We start from the raw sequence: 14231 nt of genomic DNA, 5'->3' as shown, positions 1-14231 counted from the left end.
GGCACCCCCCCGTCCCCTCTTCCCCCGCCCCCCGCCCGGTGAACTCTGGCCCTGCCTGGCAATCGGCACACGCTGAAGAGCTGGAGTGCAGGTCAGGTGGGTAACCGCTGCTCAGCTCTCCGTCTCATGAACAGAGGGACAGACCGACCTTAGGAGCCTCCTGAGGTGATGCAACAGGAAGCAGATGGCAGGGACTATCAAGCGTTCTTACCAAAGAAATGGAAATTGTACTGGGGAAGCCTGTAGGTTTACTACCAGCTCATAGGAAACACAGAGGAACAGGTTCAAACTCCAAGACAGTTACCATATGGTTTCACTCATAAGTGGAATCTAAAAACAGAACCCAAATGAATAAACAGACCAAAAGCAGAATTGGACCTAGAAATACAGAGAACAAACCAGTGGTTGCCACAGGGAAGGGGTGGGGGAGGGGCAAACAATGGGTGAGGGGGTGTGGGAGGTCCAGGTTTCCCATCATGGCGTGAATAAGTCACGGGGACAGAGGGCACAGCCTAGGGAATATAGTCTGGTCTGGTGATAGTGTATGCTGGCAGACGGTAGCTATGCTTGTGGGGAGCACAGCATAATGTATCAACTTGTCCAGTCACTGTGTGGTGCACCGGAAACTAAGGTAACATTGTGTGTCGACTAGACTCAAATAAAAAAAAATGGTTTTGAAATGAAAAAAAATAAAGTGGTCCTTAAATGGAAAAATTAATAAATAAAATACACAACAACTTAAAAAAACAAAAACAACCCCCTGAAAAACAACTCCAAGCAGATGCAGTCAGTAGAATCCAGAATATAGTGAGGTCTACGACCAATAAGTCCATTTTTTTCAGCAAGTAAGTGACAAGGAAAAAGAAAAAGAGGAGGGGGCCTGTTGTAGATTCCGAGAGATTTAAGCAACCTATTGACCACACCTGATGCCGGATTTGGTTTGGATCCAGATTCGAGTAAACCGCTTGTACACAGACACTTAAGAGATGATTACGGAAATTTGAACACTGTATTTGATGATATTAAGGAATTACTGGGGTGTTGTGGTGTGATAGTGGTAGTTCTTACATTAAAACGAGGGAGAGAGATACCAATGGTATCTCATTTGTGGATGAGCTGCTGTGATGTCTCGGGTTTGCAGTAAAACAGCACCGTTGTGGAGGGCCGGTGATGTGGGGGCAGGGGTGGAGGGCGCAGGGAGGGTGAGGTGAACCAAGGCTGGCCCAGTGTCGATAACTGTTGGAGCCGGTGAAGGTGGGTGGAGGATTGGTGACACTATTCCCTCCGCTTTGTGTATGTGTGTGAGCATTTCCATAATAAAAACCTGTCTTCAGAGGCCAATGACTGGATTGATTAATAACCTTATAGTTCATTTCTTTTTCATGACTATTCACTCACCAGCCAAACTGACTATAAGCTAGCTTCTTCAGGGAGCCACACCTCTTCTTTCAATGAGTGTCAGAAATGATCGATTTAACTCACTATGGGACAGCCGCTGTGCTGGGATTCGGGGGACCTGGCGGCCTGGGCTCAGCCAGCTTTGAGAGCTGGGGACAGATCTGGAGCTGAGCAGGGGACACAAGTGGGTGAGAGCTCTGGGTGTGAGACTACAGAGCGGGAGCGCCTGCAGAGTGCGTCCCCTGCCTCAACGTTCTCCAGCTCCAAACTCCATTTCTTTTCTTTTTTAAAAAAAAAATTTTTTTTAAACGTTATTTATTTTTGAGAGACAGAAGGAGACAGAGTGCGAGCAGGGGAGGGGCAGAGAGAGAAGGAGACACAGAATCTGAAGCAGGCTCCAGGCTCTGAGCTGTCAGCACAGAGCCCCACGCAGGGCTCGAACTCCCCAACTGTCAGATCACGACCTGAGCTGAAGTTGTATGCTTAACTGACTGAGCCACCCAGGTGCCCCCTAAACTCCATTTCTAAACATGTGCCGGTCAAGTAGAAGGGGTCTGTACCTCTGTACCTGGCAGGGCTGCAAGATGACTGAGGTGCCTGGTACCCAGGGAGAATCAGCTCGAAGCTGCCCCATTTCCCTTCTCCAGCGAGCAAGCAGGGCCCCCAGCACGGACAGTTGACGGGAGGAGGCTGGCCGTCCTCCAAACCGAAGGAAAGCTAAGCAGCCAAACACCAGGAAGGACCAAGGGCCCCGGGCTGCAGGACCTGTGGGCAGCCCCCTCCCAGCCTGGGGTTCCTGTTCCATGAGGTGTGTGATGGGCTTGGCCAGTGACAGGCACCCTGACCCAAGGTCACTGCTGGAAAAGAAAAAAGTCTCCAGTTACTTTTAGCCACCATATGGCTCTCGTTTAGTACTGAAAATATCCAGTCCCATGTGAAGAAAACGTCCCTGAACGTCACTCACAGCCGAGCCCTCTGCACCCTCAGCTCTGGGCAGCTCAGGGAAGCCCATGGAGGGACGGACAGGTTGGTGTCTGTCTCTCCTGCCATGTCCTGAGTCTGGAGCTGGCAGAGGAACAGGAGGTGGCGGGAAGGGGAAGGGTGGCTTCTGCCTTTAGGCCCTTTGGGCCTGAGCAGACATGCAAAGCTGACTCTCACTCCTCGGGCTTTCCTGATGAGGAACCTCCAACTGTCTCTCCAAGAAGCAGGCAGTGCCCCTCCTCCAGGTGGCTTCTTAAAAGTGTCCCCCGGCCCTGGGGCACACGGGGTCCACTTCTGCCTGGGTCCCCTGGCCCCTCCAAAGTCTCCCCTTGGGCAGAATCTAAGCCCCCTGCCCGACTCTGTTGTCCCTGCTCTTGATGGACACAGTTGCTTCCCTGTGTGTCCGGGCTTGTGTGGGGAGTCTTTTGGGGGTGAGCCGGGCACCAGTGCCAGTACCCCACAGCTTGCAGGCAACGAGTGTCAGCTCCCTCTGAGTGGCTCACTCAGGCTGGGGTGAGGAGGTAACCCCAGGCAGGGGCTGTGTGAGCCGGAGTGCGGGCTACTTGTCACCTGCTGCCTCAGCTCAGAGAGACACAGTCCTGTTGCCTTGGTCACAGCTGCTCTCACAGAGACCTTGTTATGCGCCTTCCACAGGACTCCAGGAAGCCACTCGGACTGGTCCTAGCTGACACCGGGGACAGGACAGGCCCATACTGGACAAAGTGGCAGGCGTGGCTGTCTGCTACAGCGCTTTCTTACTTTTGTGGATAAGGGTCAGAGCTGTTACCTGGAACAGGCCCTCTGAGCCCTGTCTGGAGTGGAAAGGGGGCCACTTACAGCCTGCCTGTTGTCATGTCTTCTAATTCTATGACCTTTTGTTTTTAAGATTTTATTTTTAAGTAATCCCTACACCCAAAGTGGGCCTTGGACTTGTAACCCTGAGATCGAGTGTCGCATGCTGTACTGAGCCAGCCAGGAGCCCCTCTATGACCCTCTCTTGATTTAAATTGCTAATTTAATTATACCATGATCTGCATGATGTTGTTGAGACTTGCTCTGTGGTCTCAGACAGGGTTAATTTTTTTAAATGTTGCATGTGTGCTTTTTGGGTGCAGGGCTCAACATATGTCTTATTAGGCCCGGCTTGGTGTTGTGTTGTTGAGAACAGCTGTCTGCCTACTAACGTCTGAATGCCAATTATTGGAAATGCTGTGTTCAAAATTCCCAGTACAATTGTGGGTTTATCAGTTTTTGCCTAATATATTTTGAGGTCATGTTATTAAGTGCATTCAAGTAAAGTGTTTTATTTTCCTGGTGAACCATCCATATGTCATTACCATTATTGTTATCACTGATCGCCTCCAGGCACTTTTGCCTCAAAGTGCATTTTCATCTGCCATTTACGTAGCTACTGCAGCTTTATTTTACTGCCTGGCATTTCTGTTCCTTGTTATTTCCCTTCTACCGCCCCTGCCCCTGCAGTTCTTTTATTTTCAGTCTCGCCATGGTCTTATGTCCTGGATGTATCTCTTGTAAGTGCAGCATAGCTGGATTGAAAAACAGTCCCATTTGGTTACCTCTGTCATTTGACTCTTTTTGAGTAGGTTTCATGCCCATCACGGAGCCCAATGCAGGGCTTTAACTCACAACCCTGAGATCAAGACCTCAGCTGAAATCAAGACTCGGATGCTTCACTGACTGAGCCACCCAGGCATCCCCCATCATTTAACTCTTAACATTTCTTGTGATCACGGATACATTTGGATTTACTTTACGTTTTATTTTGTGCTTTGTGCTTAACTTCTTCTCTCCCTCCCTCTTCTTGATTTTCCTTTCCTGATGTCTTTTTTGATTTGAGTTTTCGTTCCCTTTCCCCTCTCCCCTGGCTTGCCAACGATGCATTCTCTTCCTACTCTTTTAATGATTGTCCCTAAACTTTTTTTTTTTAAGATTTTATTTTTAAGTAATCTCTACACCCCACATGGGGCTCAAACTCACAACCCCGAGATCAAGAGTCACATGCTCCACCGATGGAGCCACCCAGGCTCCCTTTCCCCTAAACTTTTAACGTTCATACTTTACAAAGTCTGCAATTAATCTGCATCTCCACCTTCTCCTCGAAATGCAGGGACATCGGCAGGGTTTAATTCTGACCCCATGTTTCTGTCTTACCTGTTTCCCTTGCCCCATGTTTTAGTTTCACCTTTTTACATCCACATTATTTACTATCATAATTATGGTTTTATAGTGTAAGTACTCATTTAGATTTATATATTCACCTGGTTCTTTGTCACCCATTTATTTCCTGCATCTCAGATCCTCTTTCTGGTTTTAATTTCTTCCTTCTGAAGTAATCATTTAGAAGTTGTAGCTGTCAAAATCTGTTAGTGGTATACTAGAGATGTTAGTCGACATGACTGCAGTTAACCCTGCTGTCTGGCATATTTGAAGGTTGTCAAGAGAGTAGATGCTAAGAGTCCTCATCACAAGGAGAAAACTCTTTTTTTCTTTTTTTGTATCTATAGGAGACGAGGATGTTAACTAAACTTATCGTGGTAATCATGTCACAGTATATATAAGTCAAATTATTACGTCATACACTTTTTTAATTTTAAAGTTTATTTGGAGAGATTGTTTTATTTGAGAGACATTTTATTTTGAAGTTAATTTTGAAAGACAGAGAGAGAGAGAGAGAGAGAGAGTGAGCATGAGCAGGGGAGGGGCAGAGAGAGTGGGAAAGAGAGAACCCCAAGCAGGCTCTGTGCTGTCAACACAGAGCCCAATGCAGGGCTCAAACTCACGACCCTGAGATCAAGATCTGAGCTGAGATCAAGGTCGAATCTTAACCAACTGAGCCACTCAGACACCCCTATGCTGTACACTTTAAACTTATACAATGCTGTCTGTCAGTTTTATCACAATAAAACTGGAAAAAAGTTCTAAGAAAAACCCTATATGAAACAAAACAAAACAAATCTATTGGTAGGAGACTCAGTTTTGCCTGGAAATGTCTGTTTCATGCTCCTTTTTTTGTTTTATGGTTTTAAATTTTATATAAATAGTACCATACTCCACAACCTGCTTTATTCTGCCAACATTAAGTTATGTATTCATGTTGTTACATGTAGCTCTATTTCTCATTTGAACTCTCCATAGTATTAATTATAGTAATATAGCACAGTGTATTTACCCATAGACTTGCAAGATGCTTTCTCTCTCTTTTTTTAAATTTATATCCAAGTTAGTTAGCATATGGGACAATAATGTTTTTAGGAGTAGATTCCAGTGATTCATCCCCTAGGTATAACACCTCATCCCAACAAGTGTCCTCCTTAATGCCCCTTTCCCATTTAGCCCATCCCCCCACCCACAACTTCTCCAGCAACCTGTTTGTTCTCCATATTTAAGAGGCTTTTATGTTTGTCCCCTCCCTGTTTTTATATTATTTGTGCTTTCCTTCCCCTATGCTCATCTGTTTTGTATCTTAAATTCCACATATGAGTGAAGTCATATGATATTTGTTTTTCTCTGACTAATTTCGCTTAGCATAATACCCTCTAGTTCCATCCACGTTGTTGCAAATGGCAAGATTTCATTCTTTTTGATGACCGGGTAATACTCCATTGTGTATATATATATATACCATGAAAGATGCTTTTTCAACTAATGGTTTATTTTAAAATGAGAGTTACTACTATGCTTTTTTTTGTGAAAAAATTCAAACACCACACATATAGAATAATGAGCCTCATGTATCCAGCCTCAACAATCAACTCATAGTTGTAGCTTTACGTTTATCTCTACTTACTAGATTTTTCTGAGGTAAATGCTATACATTATATCATTGATTGTCTTAATAGTTCAACGTACATCTCTCAAACATAAGGAATATTTAAAACAGATAACTGTAATATCACAATAACACCTAAAAAGTTAACAATGATTCATTATTATTATGAACCATCCAGTCAGTGTTCGAACATCCAATTGTCTCTTGAATATAATTTTTAACATGGTTTGAATCAGTTCAAATAAGATCTATTCGCTAAGATTGGCTGATTTGTCTCTTAAGTTTTTTTTTAGGGTTCTCCTTCTCTTTTTTTTCTCTTCTTAAAATTTCCTTGTGATTTGTTTGTTGAGGAAACCAAGTCATTTGTCCTGTGAAATCCTCCACAGTCTGAATGCTGCTGATGTCATCCTTCTTGTATCATTTAGCATGTTCTTCTATTCTCTATTTTCCCCGCATATCTGTGGCTGGATCTAGAGGCCACCCTCACCATTGAGTAATTGAGTTGAGTAAGAAACTCCACATTGGTAATTATTCTCTCTCAACACTTTGAAGATATTATTGCATTGTCATGATGCTTTGGTTATTGTTGTTGAGAAGTCTGAGGTCAGTGTAGGCAATTTATCTTTTCTGTCCAACTGTCCTTGGCCTTGGAGTCCTACAATTAAATTATTTTTATTTATCTTACATAGAGCTCATTATAATCCCTGAATTGGAAGATTCATGTCCTTCATCAAATCTGGAAAATTCTCAGCCATTACTTTTTGAAAAAAATTCTTTTTCCTTTTCTCTCCGTACTCTCCTACAGGAACTTCTATTAAATGTAAGTTGGCTCTTCTCATTTTGCCTTCCATGTCTCTTATCTTTTCTTTCAGGACTCCCATCTCTGTCTCTCCTGAGTGGTATTCTTAGGAATGTCTTCAGACTTATTTTCCAGTTTATTATTGTTCTTTCAGCTGTGTTTTATATGCTACTGAACACATCCATTGAGTGTTCCATTTCAATAACCATTGTTTTCCATTCCATAAATGCTATTTAGTTCATTTTCCTGCGTGTCTGGTAACATATTTTAATAATATCTTGCTCCTTTGCTACACTTTGATTCCTTCCTTTATTCTTGTTTAAAAAAATGTTTATTCATTTTGAGAGAGAGAGAGAGAGAAGCGTGTGCACAGAGGAAGGACAGAGAGAGGGAGAGAGAGAATCCCAAGCAGGTTCCCACTGTCAGCACAGAGGCTGATATGGGGCTCAAACACAGGAACCCTGAGATCATGACCTGAGCCTAAATCAAGGGTCAGACACTTAACTGACTGAGCCACCCAGGCACCCCCGATTCCTTCTTTTATTCTTTACTAAATTTAAAGATACTTATTTTATAATCTGATCAACTTGTTCTGTTATTGAGAATTCTTAGGAGTCCAGTTCAATGGCTCACTGTTTCCTTTGACTCTTGCTCACAATGGCTAGTTTCTTCACTTGCTTTGTGGTTTTGGATTATGCATCCCTATCGGTGGTGCCTCATTTGTAGAGCACATGCAGCCCAGATTGAGGGTGTGTTCATCCAAAGGAACTTTATATTTGCATTTTCCAGATGCATCCAGGGTATTAATGCTTGAGACAGCTATTTTCTTATTTCTTGGCAGTCGGTTTCTTGGACGATGAATGAGAGCACCTCTGTGGCTGTGTTATTCTCATGGGAACGTTATGAGACAGTCCGGGCAAACTCCTTTGTCATTTTGCCACTGGAAAGATTTTTATTTATCTCTGAAGTCAGCCCTTTAGAGTCTCTGGCTTTATGGGGGACTCAGTTCTAACTCAGTGCTCAGGGCATGTCTCCTGCCCTCACGGCAGGTGGGCTCTCTTCCTTGTATTCTTCCCTCTCAATCCAGCATGTCTTGTATATGTTCCTGGAGCATAAAAGCAAAGAGAAGGATGGCTCTGGTGCCCCATGTGGGCACGTTTTGGAACAAACACAAGTGCAAGAAGTGAGGTCTTGAATATGAATGATCTTGATGGGTTCCAGGGTCGGTGGCATCACACACGATGGCAGTGGCCAAACACCCATCCTGTGCATTTCTTGGGAGGCCATCTAGAAGAGGCAGAAGATTTTAGTCACTGCCAAATGCTTTGTTTTCTCTAAAGGCTCTAATTTAGTTCTTGGATAAGAAAAACCCTCTCTAGAACTCTCCTGGCTCATTTCATGCTGAGGAGCCAACCCTGTGTCAGCCACTGGGCGGGCAGGAGAGCAGTGGGAGCAGAAGGCTCCATAGAGAGTGAACCCACTGTCATGAGTAAGTGCTGGCCTCCAGGACAGGTCTGCATTTGCCAGAGTGGAAAAACCACGAGGACTCCCCGGGTACCCAGAGTGGGTTTTTAAATGTCAGGCATGTGGTAGGTGGTTGTGTTAATATTACCACCCATATGGATTTTAAATTATAGCCTCAGTGAAAACCGAGGATTACAGCGTGGCTTGCAGAGGCCTTCCTGGATCCCCCAGAGCCTGACTGGGATCCGAGAGGCAACCACGAGTGGGCTGTTCCTGCAACGTGATGTCAAGACAACCCCAAGGGACCCCGAAGGATGTTTGAAAGTGACTTCTGTGTGACAGAACATATGGCCAGAACATATTTCACTCAAAACTAAAATTTTTTTAAATGTTTATTTATTTTTGACAGAGAGAGAGAGGGTTGGGGAGGGGCAGAGAGAGAGGGAGACACAGAATTCAAAGCAGGGCTCCAGGCTCCACGCTGCCAGCACAGAGCCTGACATGGGGCTCGAACTCATAAGCTGTGAGATCATGACCTGAGTGTTGGACCCTTAGCCGACTGATCTACCCAGGCACCCCTAAAACTAAGTTTTTAAAAAGAAAACATACAAACTGTTTTGGCTTTTGGTGGAGTCAGAGAGAGACAAGTTACACCCTCCTCCAGGGTGTGGAAGCAATTTCCATAAATAGATTATTCCGGAAGAGCAGCATGGGGCTCTGTGAGCAAATGACCCCCTCTGCTCCCTGCTAGCCCTGCCTCAAGGGAGACCAGGGGACAGGGGCCATAACTGTGATCCATCCGGGCAGCAGGTGGGCACGGGCACCAAAGTTGTGTCTCACTATAATCCTGAGCACCACTGCCAGGTGAAGCTTCCCCAAACACTTGCTATCCTCACCCTGCCCTGAAGCTCTTGAGATGAGTTGCAGGCCGCTGGACACACCTCTGGGCTTTGATGCAGACACATGGAGGTTTGGGTCTGTCTAGACCTCAGTTCGGTCCAGCACTTGACTCTGGCAAGCACTCCAGGACCTTGAGGTCTTTATGTAAACACGACAGATGCAATAGCTATCTTGCTGGGTCAGGGTTAGGTAGGAAGGGTGCTGCGGGCCTTTCCCTGCAGTAATTAATGAAGCAGGTGGCATGGGTAACCAGTCAGCACTAACTGCAGTCCAGTAAATCTGAGGGGGGCCACGCTGATTTCTGAGTCATGGGTTAGTGTGGTTCTGAGGACAGGAACCACTTGTGGGCTGGTCCTGGGGGATTGAGCCATTCCAAAGTCATGGCTCAGATGGGAAAAGGGCAAAAGAGACTGGGGTGAAGTCCAGGTGGCCTCAGAGGCCACTGGCAGAGAGGAAGCGCACAGCATGGTGTGTGGACTGCAGCTGGGCCCGAGTCCTGGCCTCCCTGCTGACACACTGCAGGACTTTGGAAGTGACCAGGCCTCCCTGTGCCCGGATCCTCACTGACCCACCTCTGGTGGCAGTGCTGACCTCTCAGAACTTCCTGGGAGGCTGTCTGGCCCTGGGAAGAAGGTTTATTATCATGATTCTCTCTGAGTCTGTTTCTTCCCTCTCTTCCCCTCTGCTGGCACATTCTGTCTTACCAGAGCCCCTGCTGACCTGCGGCTCCTGAGGACACAGCTTCTTCACTTTCCCGTGTGGCCCTGATGCTCCCCATGGCTTCTGTTCCCCATCTCAGCTCATGCTGGAGCCGGCTCGGCCCTGGCTGCCATCTGGTCCCGTGCTGGCTCATGGGAGCTGACCGTTGTGTTTTAAGCTATGCTCAGAATCGGTCATGGCAAACACGACTCCAGTGGCCTCTGATGCCAGCTTCCCGGAGTTGGGCCAAATTTTACGGGTTAAGGACGCTGTCCTTCGCAAGACTGCCCTCACTTCAGACACCTGGCACCAGTTCAAGGGTCCCCAGGCCACCCTCACATCTGACCACCTGGCTACAGATTTAGGGGTTCTCACCACCCCCTCAGATTCAATAATTACTAGAAGACTCACAGAACCCAAGAGATTGCTGCACTTATGACTGCAGTTTTATTATGATGCAGGGATGCTAATCAGAACCAGTCAAGGTGAGAGATGCATCAAGGGGAGATGCCCCCAGGGATACATTATCTTCCTGGCACATCGATGTTGCCAGCCAAGGAAGCTCACCCGAGCTTTGGTGTCAGAGTTTTATTGGGATTTCATTATGTGGTCATGATCGATCGAACTGGGGGCCATGTGACTCCATTTCCTGCCCCCTTTCCCCCCAGGGTCAGGCTGATGTCATATCACTCAAAATCCCAACCCTGTAATCACATGGTTGGTTTCTCTGGCATCACCAGCCTCCTTCCTGAGTCACCTTGCTAGCATAAACCATCAGGTGTGGTCCAAGGGATCTGCCATAGATAACACTGGGGACATTCCAGGGGTTTAGGGGCTGCCTCCCAGGAACCAGGGGCAAAGGCCAGACTGTTTCTCTATTATATATAATAAACTCCAAGTTAGTGCCCATTGTCTCTCCAACCACTGCTCCTTTCCATGGTTTCCCACCCCTGTTTCTAAGAGCAAACACTGGACAGACCAGATTCATCTTTCCCCACCAGGCAATGTCCCAATTTGGGAGTAAACCTCTGATCAAGTGTTGCTGGTTCAATCAAGGGGGACAGGAGATGGGACATCTAGTCTTTGTCTTCAACTATAGCCATGAAGTGGCCAATTTCCTGTCACTAGGGCTCCGGGAGCAGAGGGTACCCTGATTGGTATATTTGCTGTGTTAGGGAAGAAATGTCAGATATGCAATCAGGTGGGGTGGTTTTCATTTTGGCTTCTTAAGGTGCTTTGACATCACACTTTTCTCCAGGGGAGGCTCATCTTGTCTCTCTCTCTCTCGTTCTTAAAAAAATTTCTTCACCAGTGTTCTCAATCTTGTGGCCCACGCACACAGCCTGCCCTGTGGGGTCTCCTTCCCACCTGCGGTTCACTATTCTGAGGCTAAGACCAAGGAGGTGGATTGAATGTGTTTTCAGAAATCAAGACATCAATCAACATTCTTCTTGGGGCGCCTGGGTGGCTCATTTGGTTAAGCCTCTGACTTCGACTCAGGTCACGATCTCGCGGTTCGTGAGTTCAAGACCCACATCCGGCTCTGTGCTGACAGCTGGGAGCCTGGAGCCTACTTCGGATTCAGTGCCTCCCTCTCTCTCTGCCTCTCCCCACTCATGCTCTGTCTCTCTCTCTGTCTCTCAAAAATAAATAAACATTTAAAAAAAGACAATTGTCTCAAAAACAACAAATACTATGAAGCATCTACTTTGTAGTAGGTTACGAGGAGGAAGAAGTGTATAAAGCTCCAGAATGGCTGTCTGATGGAAAGAAAATGTGAGCCACATATGCAATTCTACAGCCACACTAAAAATGTAAGAAGAGACAGGCCAAATTAACTTTAATCATGTGTTTTTAATTTTTTTTAAATGTTTATTTATTTTTGAGACAGAGAGAGACAGAGCATGAATGGGGGAGGGTCAGAGAGAGAGGGAGACACAGAATCCAAAGGAGGCTCCAGGCTCCGAGCTGTCAGCACAGAGCCTGACACAGGGCTCAAACTCACAGACCTTGAGATCATGACCTGAGCTGAAGTCGGACACTCAACCTACTGAGCCACCCAGGCGCCCCTTAATCATGTGTTTTAAAAAAATTTTTAATTCAAGTGAGTTAACAGGGTAGTCTTGGCTTCAGGAGTAGAGCCCAGTGATTCATCTCTTACATATGACACCTAGTGCTCATCCCAACAAGTGCCCTCCTAATGCCCATCACCCATTTAGCCCATCCCCCCCACCTACCTCGACTCTTAACCCAATAAACCCAAAATATCTTTTCAATATGTAATTGATGTAAAAATTACTAATGAGATATTTTACAACTTGTTTTTCAATGTGTTCAAGATCTGCTGTGTACTTTATGCTCACAGCACAGCTCAGTGTGAACGAGCCCCAACTCAAGTGCTCAACAGCCTTCTGGGGTCAGTGGCTGCTGTATTAGATACACAACTACATGTTTATTGTATATATATATATATATATATATAAAACATAATTTAATATATTTAATGTTATAACATATATATAGTATGTGTGTAAATAAACACATGTATATATGTATGCATATGTGTGTATATATATGTATGTACATATATGATCTGTTTTCTCTCGTAGAGTAACAACATTGGAGAAAAGCATCCTCAGGAGGCCCTGAGCCTATATCCTGGTTCCACTGCTTCCTGGCAAGTTACTAGTCTTCCCAAGCCACTGCTTTCTTCCCCTGTGTCACACGGGTAATAATACCTACACAGAATGGTTGGGAGGGGTAAATGAGACTCTATATGGCACGGGGCAGGTGATTAATAAATAGCTTATTCCCCTGTTCTCAGAAACTTGAAGTAGGGACACGGATAAGGATGGTAAGTTGGCTCCTGACCCACCTTGACCAGAATTACTCCCCTTCTTCTTCTTCCTCTTCCTCCTCCTCTTCTTCTTCTTCTTCTTCTTCTTCTTCTTCACTAGGAAAAAGTATTATTTTAACAATGTTATTAACAGTAGGTACTATACTTACTCCCGACCTTGAAGTTCCAGCTAATGCATGCTGGAAGCTAGATTCAAACTCTGGTTTGTCTCATGCCAGAGCTCACACACTTAACAGTTCAACATCCCACCTCCCTTCAAAACTCAGCTGGGAAGACAGAAGAATAACGAACAAACGTACAAAGGATCCTTAATTCTGTGAATAATTCTTTGTCTTAACTTAGCTACCTTATATTGATTAAATCTCTCAATAAAAATGTGTTTTAATGTCTGAAAAATGTGTTTAATTTGTCTTTTTAGCTAAATATTACTTTTTAAACATTAGTTCTGATAGGTGTTTATTTTTATTTTTTTATTATATCTTTAAAAATTTTTTTTAAAACTTATATCCAAGTTATTTGGCATATAGTGCACTAATAATTTCAGGAGTAGGTTCCAGTAATTCAACCCCTATGTATAATCCAGTGCTCATCCCAAGTGTCTTCCTTAATGCTCCTTACCCATTTAGCTCATCCCCCCACCCACATCCCCCGCAGCTCTCAGTTTGTTCTCTGTATTTGAGTCTTTTATGTTTTGTCCTCCTCCTTGTTTTTATATTATTTTTGCTTCCCTTCCCATATGTTCATCTGTTTTGTATCTTAAATTCCACATATAAGTTAAGACATATTTGTTTTTCTCTGACTAATTTCACTTAGCATAATACACTCTAGTTCTATCCATGTAGTTGCAAATGCCAAGATTTCATTCTTTTTGATTGCCAAGTAATACTCCATTGTGTGTGTGTGTGTATATATATATATATATATATACAATGTGTATATACACAATATACATTGTGTATATATATATATGTATATACAATGTGTGTGTGTGTGTGTGTGTACACACACACACACACACACACATTGTATATACAATATATATATACACCGTGTGTGTGTGTGTGTGTGTACCACATCTTTATCCATTCATCTGTTGATGGACATTTGGGTTCTTTCCATACTTTGGCTATTGTCAATAGTGCTGCTATAAACATTGGGGTGCATGTGCCCCTTTGAAACAGCACATCAGGATCCTTTGGATAAATACCTAGTAGTGCAATTGCTGGGTTACAGGGTAGTTCCATTTTTAATTTTTTGAGGAACTTCCATACTGTTTTCCAGAATGGATGCACCAGTTTTCATTCCCACCAGCAGTGCAAAAGAGAGCCTCTTTCTCCTCATCC

The 14231-nt window shown here is 44.7% G+C and overlaps 1 protein-coding gene across 2 annotated transcripts in view; it reads left to right on the top strand.

Moving 5' to 3' along the window:
* Window positions 1–12778, top strand: part of LOC131503868 (cytochrome P450 27C1) — a 35925-nt gene extending 23147 nt beyond the window's left edge. For both annotated transcript variants that reach the window (XM_058715623.1, XM_058715621.1), the window contains exon 9: window positions 12641–12778. In XM_058715623.1, coding sequence (XP_058571606.1) covers window positions 12641–12763 — 123 coding nt within the window. In that variant the 3' untranslated portion in view covers window positions 12764–12778. The remainder of the gene's footprint in view (window positions 1–12640) is intronic.
* Window positions 12779–14231: the final 1453 nt, after the last annotated feature.

Source organism: Neofelis nebulosa, chromosome 2 (assembly GCF_028018385.1).
Source record: "Neofelis nebulosa isolate mNeoNeb1 chromosome 2, mNeoNeb1.pri, whole genome shotgun sequence".
Classification (NCBI taxonomy): domain Eukaryota; kingdom Metazoa; phylum Chordata; class Mammalia; order Carnivora; family Felidae; genus Neofelis; species Neofelis nebulosa.
Note: the sequence above shows the minus strand (reverse complement) of the source record. Positions and strands in the feature narration are given on the sequence as shown.